This window comes from Opisthorchis viverrini (assembly GCF_000715545.1).
Source record: "Opisthorchis viverrini unplaced genomic scaffold opera_v5_456, whole genome shotgun sequence".
Classification (NCBI taxonomy): domain Eukaryota; kingdom Metazoa; phylum Platyhelminthes; class Trematoda; order Opisthorchiida; family Opisthorchiidae; genus Opisthorchis; species Opisthorchis viverrini.
Window position 1 is genome coordinate 160311 of NW_008752112.1, and position 12760 is coordinate 173070.

Sequence of the window (12760 nt, forward strand, 5' to 3'; positions counted from 1 at the left end):
CTGGTTGCATGAATCGGAGGTGGTACAACACGCGCTTACACTGCAACTGATTCGTCTGAAATTCCCATACTCCAAATGCTACATCATCCCATACGCCGTCCTCCGGGTTTGTTTCTTCCAATCACAACTGCACAAATTTCCGTCCCATCTACGCCAATCGAACCGATTATCGTGCTGTAAATTACCATCAGCCTGCTACAGATCTCACGGTCAGAAAAAAAACCCTCCCTCACTGTGGGACTTATTATACATTGACGCTGTTGTTTTGGCCAAGTTGGGATGGCAAGCAAAGCGAAACCTGATGAGAGTTCTGAAGGCAACAGTGATGATCCCGTGGAACATTTCAATGTGCGCGCGATCGCATTGAGAATGCAAAGTCAAATGGTTGGGAACGTGCCTAGTGGTATACTGCGACTATTTCTCGACGAGGCTTCAGTGCGCTTGTTTAACAACATTTGTAAACTTCTACGATTGTACACTGGGTCCAACAAGATCGCTGTTGCATATACAAAGCGAATTGTGAAAATGAACATCCGACTGACGGCCTTCTCGACGGCCGATGTGCTGAATGACGAGGAAGACGACATGGCCTGTGATTTCCACGATCGTTGTCACTTGGCGGCAGAAATTCTGCTCCGATTAGGCAGACCCAAGCGACGTCTGTTGCCTGGAGTGACACCTACCATAGATAAGCTGGTCGATGCCATTCAGAGTGCAAAATCTCTTGCACTAGGAATCACCGAAAGACATCTTAAGCAAACAACTCGCGACAAATTTCGCGAAGCGGTTGATTTCTTCGTGAACCCACAGTTTTTCACCACAGTTTTCAGTGAACAGGAATGTTATAAAGGATTACTGGAAGATATTTACGATTCGATTGAAGATTTAATTGATCGTGGACTATTTTGATGGGATAACAGATCAGAGGAACAAACAGATTCACACACCACATTCCATGGTGCTTTCAGGTTGGTTATCAACATCCGTGCGTCCGAAAAAAATCATGTACAATCTGGTAACATTCATATCTGCTGACAAGTTCTGTTTTTTAACTGCCCATCTGTGTATGTTGCGTACGAAATCGTTAATTCTCTATTCAGCGTCCGCCATAATAAAACTGATCAGTGTACCTCTTCAGATAATTGGTTGTGACTTGTCGCAAAAATTCACCCTTTGTCACAGAAAGATTCAATTGGCCTGATCTGCCTTTTCTTTAGAAGACCTGACGTGAGTGATGAACAGTGAAAAAACTGAGAGAGCATCTAAAATCAGGCTATTCATTCTCAGCCTCTCCCCACACTTGCTCATCAGATAGCAAAAAATCGACTCCAGGAAAACTACTGAGTAAAGCCACTGAAAACGTCCTTGATCAGGGTGTTATTGCATTGTCCTATGTGTTGTCACGCTCAATTTTTAGCTTTTGGGTTTTCTCACCTTCGTTGTAATAATATATGATGTTGTTTTCCACTGATTGTTACCACCTGCTCACCAAACCTCATTTCATTCTATCCAAGTCGGACTGCATGGACGAACAGTGGCCAGTTCGCAATAACATCTAACATTTCAGTTAAGCAAAGTGTATCCAGTACCCAGTGGATTCGAAATCAGCAGGCTCTATTGTTTGAAATATTGGAACAAGCAAGATACCAATTTGCAGATAACTACTAAAATCAGGGGAAAATTGTGACCTTGTAGTCAAAATCCGTGCTACATTACTATACGTTTCGAAGGTCACAAGAACCATAAACTTTGTCCTACTGTTTTGTTCTTCAAGTACGAACGGATGTAGATTAAGGTCCCCCTGTAAGTAAGACATGTGCGCAAAAATGATAATCTCCTGATGAGAATAAAACTGATCAGATAGAGCCAGCTCTAAGAAACCACTGGGAGACAAATCTAGAATCAACCGAATCTTTGTAGTAACCATTGCTTGCAAACTGATTAGCATTATGATCTCATTCATGAAAACTGTAAAACATCAGAGACAGCAAGAAAGCTAGCTTCGCAAATGAAGACAACCGTTCTGACTCTAGCCCTCATATATCAAGCTCACCAATCGCAAAAAAACCTATCTTTCTACCGCTTTAACCATCATCAATTCATGGAGTGTTGAGTCATCACTGCAAAGATTGCACTAAGGTTTACATAACACAAACAGTCATGGAACTGCACACCAAAATTGGTGAGCATTAGAAAAGGATAAGCAAGCCACCGGGTAAATCCGGGATTATGCTAAAAAAAACTGCGTCCATGATTCGTTACACCAGAACACGTCCTACCAGACTCAATAGTGAACACTGTGGATGGTTGGAAGTTCCAGGATTGTTCACGATACTACTTTTCAAGACGAAGTAATAAGTTCAGAACCACCGATTTGTATGGTGAACGTTCAGAGATTAGTTAGTAAACTTTCGAAACTATTCGGTCGTTATCATCAGGCTGACTTTTTCGTCAGACGGCCACGCTCTCCTGTTTAGTACCCACTTTGTCGTGATGGTGGGTGCCGCTGTTTTCCTAGGTAAGTCACTCCTAAAGCGACTCTATCGTCGGGTTACTGAATGCTACTTTAGTTATGGAACTCAAGATCTACTGCAAGATTTGCCGAATTTGATTTTAAAAATCGAGTTTTCCAAGGGCTTATTCGACCTACGCCTTTTTAGCGTGACACATCACCAATAATGCACGGGAGAAGAATCTGTCTACCGTTACGGAAGTGAGCTTAGATGATAAGCAACTTCGGGTTTATGTTCTGTCAGCAACGACCCAATATTTTGTTTTTTTTCTGAATGAAAATCCTGCTGTTACTGTCCAATATCGGGCCACAAACATGTCACTCTAGGTCCGCAGTAGAGCAAGACTTCAGTAAAAATTCTGAGACCACTGCCAAATGTTTTTTTTTGCCAAGAGAGCGTGGATTTCAAATGCACATTTTTCAGATCCATTCCAGCAATACCTTCGAACGGAATCGGATATATGTATATAAAAACCTCTAGACAGTCCCATAGCACCAGAATAGTCACTTCTGCAACAAGCNTTCAGTATTCACAACTGTGTCAGCAAGGTCAGCCAACGAAAGAGCGCCAGTCAATTGAATGGCTTAAAATAGGGGGCGGTATTCAGTAGCGTTTGAAATTATGACAGTCAAAAACGACATGGTGTACATAAAATCATAGACGGTTCGTTTACCAAATAAAGCACTCTCTAAGTCAGAGTACGTTTCACCAAACGGCCTTTTAGATTGATAAGCCATTTGCAATCACCGGCGTTTTCCCAAAACTGTCTTATAATCATAGCTATTCATAACAGCCACGCGAATAACCTGTCGCAGTTTCTAGCGCCATAAAACCCATTTTCAAGAGGTTCAGAAGCAAAGTGAAGTGTGCAGCAGACTTTCGTAGACACCATTTTGAAAAGAAACGTGTTCTACTAAGACGGTCACCAGTATTACAGATGGATAGCCATTATTATTATCGTTATCATAGTTATCATCAAATGGAATAGTAAAATTAGCATTGACATTGATCTCACTAGCTTGAGATCAAAAGTCTATCTAATTATATTTAAAGCTGTAAAGTGAAAATAGTGGATAGAGACGTCTTGTTTAGTTAGGCCGAATAGTGAGGGGATCATAAACCAACGGGAATAAAAATGCTTATATATATATATATATATACACTTGGAACTGTAATAAAAATTCAAATTATATTTAAAGCTGTAAAGTGAAAATAGTGGATAGAGACGTCTTGTTTAGTTAGGCCGAATAGTGAGGGGATCATAAACCAACGGGAATAAAAATGCTTATATATATATATATATATATACACTTGGAACTGTAATTAAAAATTCAATGAAACGATCGTTCAAAGAACGCCCGCCAAGAGGTAGACTTCAAGGCGGAACTGAGTTGCGTATCGTATAGATGCTCGTCGAGATTTTCGATCAATCTCTAAGATAACCATGTAGCTCATGCCTGAACAGTTCGCCTGTTTAGACGTGATAATTCAGGTGCGTCTAGGCTACATTGGTCGAGTAGGCTAGCCTCACCTGTCACATGTCTGGATTCAAACATCAGCACGACAAGAGATACGCACTGCTGATAAACGGTGATGAGCAGGAAACTCCAATAACACTTTTGTGAACCCAAGAGAATACATGCACCAGGACAGGAGGAGAACTGTCCAAACAAGTCTGATATGGAGGCGAACATCTGACACGTATTTTTCTGTTCCAGTCAGCTCTCTCTATGTCCTCAGAGTCCAATCGACTTCAGCGACAGATACTAGAATGGCAACTGGAAATTGGGCAAGTATATCACTATGTAAGTCTTTGCATAACTCGCCTTAAAATATTATACGAAAAAACAGTCGGCCAGCGTTACATGTTCGTTTCTTCAGGAAGTAAAAGCCTGAACATGTTGGAAACTAGTCTCTTGGTTTTGAAACCCCTGTTGTCCCACTCGAAATCCATCAGAAAGCCCAGTCCAGTGGAATTAAGTTTCAGGGGCTCTGTTGTTTTCCTGTTATACCACATTGAAGAAATTAGTTGAAGCGGCCTCGTGTTTGCATTCTCACTTTCGTAGGGTAGATGTGCGGGATCAATAAAAATTACTATATGATGCATACAACAATAATATATATAATGTAGTAGGCCCAAGTGTTTTACTATGATGCACGCAACACGTGTTTTTTTGCACAAATTTCTTCGCTGGCTGAAGCAAAACAGTATGCCACATGGATTCTTCTCAGTTTGACGAACGTTTAACTTGTTTTGCCGTTAATACGGTCATTGCGGTGGCACACCAGACGTTTTATCGATTAGAACTATTCTTAGCAGTGATTTATCAACGAGTCCGAATTTCTGTGGGTAAAAGTAGGCGGATATGTGAACAAGGCTGCAAATTTGTTGGCTATTCTTGTGTTTTTATCCCTATGAAAAGCAATTACGTTGATCGGCTAAACTAGCTTATGATGACGTCACAGGCAACAAATGAATGTTTCTCCAACAGACAATGCGCGAGCATCATCTAAATGGTCACTCCCACCACACTACTGTCTCGAAAAAGATCAGATGGAGCACATACGACGTGAACTAGGCCATAGCCTTAACTAAAAATATCAGCGAACATTTTTGGGCGATATCGATGAAACATCGGTTCGAAACCTGGACGGGTTAGGTAACTAGACAATCCTGAATAGACCATATACAGAGGAGAATCAAACACATTTTTTAACTTGATGTTGCTTCCTTTACTTTATTTGTCTGTTAGCTCAAAGACTACTCACTAAAGCACCTTCAAAACGTTTTCAGGGCTGTAATTATCGAGGCCATTCTAACACCTTTGTCACATTCGGAGTAAATGCTAAAAAAATAACGCCTGACGGCTGTTCCATTTTGTGGTCACTAGGAGGGTCCGGACGGCGAAGAGTTTAAATCAACTGACCATTTTTTTCAGCTTAGATTTGAATACTGTTCCACGTGGGATCCACTTTCTGTTCATTACAGTCTACCGCCATGAATAAAATAATTTTTATCGACCACGCCAGTTTAGTCATGCTAACCTCGGGATCAGCTTGTCTCATCAAGTACTTTTCTTAGTCATTAGAAATGTATCTATCACCGGCTTGAATGAGAGGATCAAGAATACTGTACCAACACAACAAATCAATTTGTTTCAGCGGTCCTCAATTCTGAAGAAGAGATTTATAGCCAAGAATGCACAGCATAGGTACTTTCCCGAAGTCTGTGCAGGTGTATGAAGACCGCATTTATTGAAGACTGCCACTTTAATGGTAACAATCAGTTCCGTCTGTCTGTACGGATAAAAATGTTTTAAGTGACGTTTGTGTTACTAAGTTCCGGATTGCTCAGTTAAACAGAGTTGGTCGCCATAATCGAGAATAAGTTACATGCTTGAACCCTCTTTGAATGCACCAATTTTGATGACCACTCGGCAAATCGTGATGTTTTGCTTGCTGGCAACGCTATGATAACAGACGTTGCATCCAGGATTTAGAGAAAATGGTTTTGGGCGGAAAGACCCACTTGGTAGAAAGTAGTATAGACCATACATGTACTGCCAAAATCTCTGTGAATCATAGCTATATTCCTACTGAATGGCCGCTGCTTCTCCGTCAGTGTCTCAGAGTGTTTGACTCCCACCTGGGGAGAAGAACGAAGTTGGCAATTGTGGACAGCTGATGTATTAGTATAGTCCTCAATGAGTTTTTCAACACGGCTATGGGACGAAGAGTTCAGCGCCTTCGAGTGACGTAAAGAAGCAACTTCCTGGAGACATCTCAAACGAGAGATTCAACTGAGTTCTAGGTGAGTCTCTAGGAAAACCAGATTAGTTTGCAACTGAGTGTATTTCGCTAATTTCCTGCAGTTTGGTTTCAAGTGGAACATAAAGTTGACGGAATTCGGGGACTGTGCCTACCTGATGAACCCCAAGAAGGGTGAAACCGATCGTGGGTTGTAGGCGAAATTTCGGCAACCTTATGAGTAGTTTCCTTCATGAAAATCTAACCTTTTAGCTTTTCTGTGTCCCATTCTCTGGGTTTACGCATCAAAGGCTTCTCAAGCATTCACAATCAGCATTTGAGTTTTTCCGTAAACTAAGGGTGCTTCAAACCTAAATGGGATTTCAGAAAACCCAATAAGTTAAACCCTAATATCAGCGCTACCAGAAGGCATGTTCAGAAAACGCGTAATCCCTCAGTGCATGGAAGTAAGCCGCATATTTCTCTAAAACAATCCCAGATTCAGTGGCGCCTATCCTGAACTAAATGAATCGACCCATAACTTCAGCAGCATAGGGACGAATAGAAAACCTCCCTCAAAAATAAAACATAATTACTGACTAGTAATAAAGCCGTAACTTCAATGGTTTCAAATTTGTCGGACAAAAACCTACTGATGTTTAGGGTTCGAGTAGACGAAACTACGCTCAAGAACGTCAAACTTCGCTTCCGACGAAAATTGCAAACCCAATACACATTTTAAACCTTATGGAGTCGCATTTTGTATCGGGATCAAATGTAGCATAAATCCAAAAGTGTGGTCTTGTTCGAAGTTTATAACATGAAGCGTCCTCGTCACTTGAGGTAAATAAGAACACCGGAGACAGTTATGAGGATTCGGAAAGTTAGATTCATCTTCTCTGCGGATTATTTTGTGGTGGATGGCACTGTCATGGGTCTTCGGGAAGGCAGATACAGCTTTCGTAGAAGTAAACCAGAAGGCTACCAAAGTAAGTAGTAGGTCCCGATTGAATATGCTACTTGATCGACTGAAATACAGGAAACTGAATCATTTACATTAACAGAAAGACCAGCAACACCCGGGGTGCAGTCACGTACATAAGATTATATCGACCATGCAGTTACTGAATTCGGCTTATCCAAAAAGATCTTGGTTGCGGTAGGTAAGATAATTTGCTTTGGATTTCGGTCACAGGCATTCTCTTTAATGCTGACGGAAGCAGAAAAATGATAAGGAAATATGTTTTACTTTTGGCTGGGACATACCAAAACTTCCAATGCCATTTGAACCAACGAGTCACCCTCATGTCACCCTCCTCCGTACAGTTGAATAAGTTCAGTATTATCATACAATGGAATGGACTGTATCTCCCAGAACACCAACTCCGCCAATTCTTGTGTGCCTTCTCCAAAATTTGTCAGCCTTATCCGAAGAGAGGATAGAGATTGAAATCAACTGATCCACTCCAGTGACATGGAAATTATTTTGGATTTACTAAGGGTTGTTTCCCTGAAGCCTGTCTCTGTGATAAGTAAGTGAAGTCCGTAGTGGAGGTAATCTCCGGGACCAGTGAAGAAACGATGATTTGCGGGAATCGGTTCAACTTTACATGATTCGACCACGGAGTCTGGTTTACCAGAAAATTTCGGATGACTGTGTACTGCTTATGCACATTACCAGTGTAACGGAGCTACTACTGATGGGGGGACATGCGAGTAGTATGTACTGTTCTTGGAATCTCGCTTTGCGTCTCTTGAAAGGGGAGATCTGTTGCGGAATTTGTGGAGTCGCTTTGTAACATTTGCTTGGATTTGAGCAATGAATGATTGGAGTCAATGAATATCTAGGAAAGTTCAAGACGACGCGTTCAGGAGGAGATGGATATCCAGTTTTTGTAAATAAGATGTAAATGAGAGTTTTGCTTCCCTGTCGAATAGTCTGTAACCGGTCAGTTGGCATTTCCTAATAAATAACACCGCAACGAATACCTCCTTCCTTTCACCAGTATATATATCGGGATGACACGACCGCCACCTGGCCTACGGATCAATCTGCGAACAACGATCCTTTGACAAGTGGAAACTGCGACCGAGCATGAGTTGGCATTTCCTAATAAATAACGCCGCAACGAATACCTCCTTCCTTTCACCACTGTATATATCGGGGTGACGCGACCGCCACCTGGCCTACGGTTCAATCTGCGGACAACGAACCTTTGCCAAGGGGAAACTGCGACCGAGCATCAAGATGGTGAGAACATTGTGAAGACCTGTACAGGATTCTGTAGCCCTGGTAGCATCTTGGCTGATGATATTTTTTATACCACGATTTTTCATATAATTTTGTGAAGACCAGTAGAGTTATTAGCACTCTCGAGAAACATATGGCTACAAATGGCTACAGTTCAACGTTGTTGATCTAAATGTGGTCTGACTGAAATGATCGCGGTTAGTGCTTTGATTGGTCACCTTGGTCTAGTAAGTCATCGGTCGCACTCTGGCCTAAAAAAGTTAGTGAACGAATTCAAAAGTACGATCAGCCGTGTCAACAGACGAACCTTGAAATTTAAAAACAAGCAGTTTTGGACATTCTGTCCCCAGCGCTAAGAAGAACACGCCGCCGTACGTCGGCTCAATATAAGGGGACCAGCGTAGCGGTCGAGTGAATATGTATACACTGGAGTCCGCGATGTCGATTCGGAATACGACAACAATTGGACGGCGAACGAAAACGGGACACGCGGTCATAGCTATTACGGGGAGGGTAACAATGCCTCTATTTAAGACGATTGACAAATTCGACTGCTTGTGAAAGCAGCTCAGCTGGAAGGCCATCATACGAGCTTTATCTGATTATTGTTTCCAATCTACAAAAACGCACTCATCTTCTGCAGTTAACCTATGCTAACGTCAAAAAACACACTACAGGAGTGACATTTTGTGACCAAGATGTACAGGCAAACTTTGTACTGACTACAACGAGCTACCATGTATATTCTTGCAGCTGTTCGGAGCACACACCGCGATCCATCTGGTGTACCATTTGTTGGATATGCTGACGATTTCATAGCTTGATCCTCCAATTCGCTTCCAATCCATATCACAACCACCCTGCACGGAGTTTACTTGCGTAATTTTGATGTGAGTAGTAGCTCTGGAGACGAATCCTTGAAAAAAACGACGTTCACATATCCTGATCGCACATTTTAACTGTAATATAAGATATGCTTCAATCCCCAAAAAAGATTTCAACTTTTCTCAGGCTCATTCATCGACACATGTGTGTGAGTGTGAAATCCTTGTGGTTATTCTTTTGTTCATCCCAGTTAATCGCTATACATAGTACTCGTCCAAGGGACATCGTGTTATCACGAACGCAATGTCCCAATTAATCCGCCACATCGGCCTACGCATATGACCCATGTTTTATTTCTATCCCCTGTTGGTTTGTTTGTGTGCGTTCATGGATGAAATTGTTCCCTTGCTACATTTCCCCATCTCAGATCAGTGACTTGCCATCTGTCACAGTGTCCTCAAGGCATCTCTGGTCAAACCAATCGTTCCGACTTCGTGATTGTGAAAACAAGCGACTCAGAAACCTATTGTCTTCCGTGTAATTTATTTGTTTTTACAAGAGTTTGATCAAAGCTGAATAAAAAGAAGCTTGGTTGAATGATTTGACATAAGATGGGCGTGATTGTGAACCAACCAAATTTAACCTAATATATGTGTGCACTTCAGAATCTCACATCCTTCGGGAAACAAGGACGTGCTTGGTACAGAATGAAAATAATTGCTGAACGCTAAGAATGCACATTCCACAATCTTTATTTTTTCTTATAGCCACTCAGAGTCCAGTGAGTCTTTCTCTAAACGTACTACACAGTGTAAAGAGAATAACTTCAGCCATCCATTGATAATACTCTATCGGCAAACTTTAGGTAGCTTAGAAGGTAGAATGATTCGCAGGAAGGGTGAACCACTCAATTGAGAAGCTGTCGATCGAACTCCCACGTGATTGGACTTGGTTGAAGGTTAAGTGACGATATGTCCTGCCTAAGAGCGACTTGACCACAATACTGATCAGCTGCTCGCCTGGAGGTCGCGGGTGCAAAAATATCCGAACTTCCGTGAAATGCTACTACTAATGATTACCAATGGGGGTGAAACGGCTCTGCAGTGTTTCTCGACCATTCGGGAGGGATCGGCCTCGTTTAAGGGACAGAAAGGTCAATTAAAAACACATTAACTCTAGATGCTTATTGATAAAGTGTCTGGATCTTAGAAGGCAGAACTTTTGAAATCACCAGAGATGTTTATACCTGTGTTGGGTTTTGATGTGGCTTTTTGCTTCATAAATTAAGATAAATCCGCCCTATAGTGTACGTCCCGATTTCGAATATGTATACACTGGAGTCCACGATGTCGACTCGGAATACGACACCAATTGGACGGCGAACGAAAACGGGACACGCGGTCATAGCTATTACGGTGAGGGTAACAATGCCTCTATTTAAGACGATTGACAAATTCGACTGCTTGTGAAAGCAGCTCAGCTGGAAGGCCATCATACGAGCTTTATCTGATTATTGTTTCCAATCTACAAAAACGCACTCATCTTCTGCAGTTAACCTATGCTAACGTCAAAAAACACACTACAGGAGTGACATTTTGTGACCAAGATGTACAGGCAAACTTTGTACTGACTACAACGAGCTACCATGTATATTCTTGCAGCTGTTCGCACACCACACCGCGATCCATCTGGTGTACCATTTGTTGGATATGCTGACGATTTCATAGCTTGATCCTCCAATTCGCTTCCAATCCACAACCACCCCAACTGAATCCAGCTGAATCTCTCGTCTTCTGGCAATCTTTTCCCGCGTTTCAATGATGCAGACCAGGAGAACATACATAAATCAGCACGCAATAACTCTCCTGATTGTAACTCAGCTGATGTTTTTGTTCATCCCAGTTAATCGCTATACATAGTACTCGTCCAAGGGACATCGTGTTATCACGAACGCAATGTCCCAATTAATCCGCCACATCGGCCTACGCATATGACCCATGTTTTATTTCTATCCCCTGTTGGTTTGTTTGTGTGCGTTCATGGATGAAATTGTTCCCTTGCTACATTTCCCCATCTCAGATCAGTGACTTGCCATCTGTCACAGTGTCCTCAAGGCATCTCTGGTCAAACCAATCGTTCCGACTGCGTGATTGTGAAAACAAGCGACTCAGAAACCTATTGTCTTCCGTGTAATTTATTTGTTTTTACAAGAGTTTGATCAAAGCTGAATAAAAAGAAGCTTGGTTGAATGATTTGACATAAGATGGGCGTGATTGTGAACCAACCAAATTTAACCTAATATATGTGTGCACTTCAGAATCTCACATCCTTCGGGAAACAAGGACGTGCTTGGTACAGAATGAAAATAATTGCTGAACGCTAAGAATGCACATTCCACAATCTTTATTTTTTCTTACAACCACTCAGAGTCCAGTGAGTCTTTCTCTAAACGTACTACACAGTGTAAAGAGAATAACTTCAGCCATCCATTGATAATACTCTATCGGCAAACTTTAGGTAGCTTAGAAGGTAGAATGATTCGCAGGAAGGGTGAACCACTCAATTGAGAAGCTGTCGATCGAACTCCCACGTGATTGGACTTGGTTGAAGGTTAAGTGACGATATGTCCTGCCTAAGAGCGACTTGACCACAATACTGATCAGCTGCTCGCCTGGAGGTCACGGGTGCAAAAATCTCCGAACTTCCGTGAAATGCTACTACTAATGATTACCAATGGGGGTGAAACGGCTCTGCAGTGTTTCTCGACCATTCGGGAGGGATCGGCCTCGTTTAAGGGACAGAAAGGTCAATTAAAAACACATTAACTCTAGATGCTTATTGATAAAGTGTCTGGATCTTAGAAGGCAGAACTTTTGAAATCACCAGAGATGTTTATACCTGTGTTGGGTTTTGATGTGGCTTTTTGCTTCATAAACTAAGATAAATCCGCCCTATAGTGTACGTCCCGATTTCTGAATATCACAGCATTTAAAACCACACAAATGCAACCAGGACCCAACCGATCCAACAGGTAAATAATGCCTGCTGAGATAGAGGGCAATTTCTGTAAGTTTGCATTTTATTTATTGCAACCCCATTGCCTTATTTAGCCATTATACGCCTGGTTCAAATGGCTCTGCATTCCGCTCAAGAGAGCCACAGTTTCTAAATAGAGTCACATAGGGATAGATATCACCCTTGTGTATGTTCAGTGAAGTTGGCAGCAGCGAAAAATTTGTCTACTGCTATGACTTTCATAAAAATGCCTTCTGATCCGACCTCTCTACTGTGCTCCGTAGAAAACGCATCAAATCTTTCTTATTTTGAAACATCCAGATCTTTTCAGCACAGTATCACATCAGGTATTAGGCACTCGAGTACAAGACCTTCAAAAAGTGGAGTGAAGAAAAGAGAAGCTGTGAAG

General features: G+C 41.9%; 2 protein-coding genes across 2 annotated transcripts; one reads left to right on the forward strand and one right to left on the reverse strand.

Moving 5' to 3' along the window:
- Positions 1-279: 279 nt before the first annotated feature.
- On the forward strand, positions 280-906 carry T265_15362 (hypothetical protein; the record flags this gene model as incomplete). Its single annotated transcript, XM_009177739.1, has 1 exon — positions 280-906. A coding segment is annotated over one exon (627 nt), but the record flags the coding sequence as incomplete, so codon positions are not given.
- Positions 907-8771: 7865 nt separating this feature from the next.
- T265_11157 (hypothetical protein) lies at positions 8772-9008 on the reverse strand (the record flags this gene model as incomplete). The annotated part of the gene is made up of 1 exon (XM_009177740.1): positions 8772-9008. The coding sequence occupies one exon, from the start codon at positions 9006-9008 to the stop codon at positions 8772-8774; it is 237 nt and encodes a 78-aa protein (XP_009176004.1).
- Between the last annotated feature and the right edge of the window lie 3752 nt (positions 9009-12760).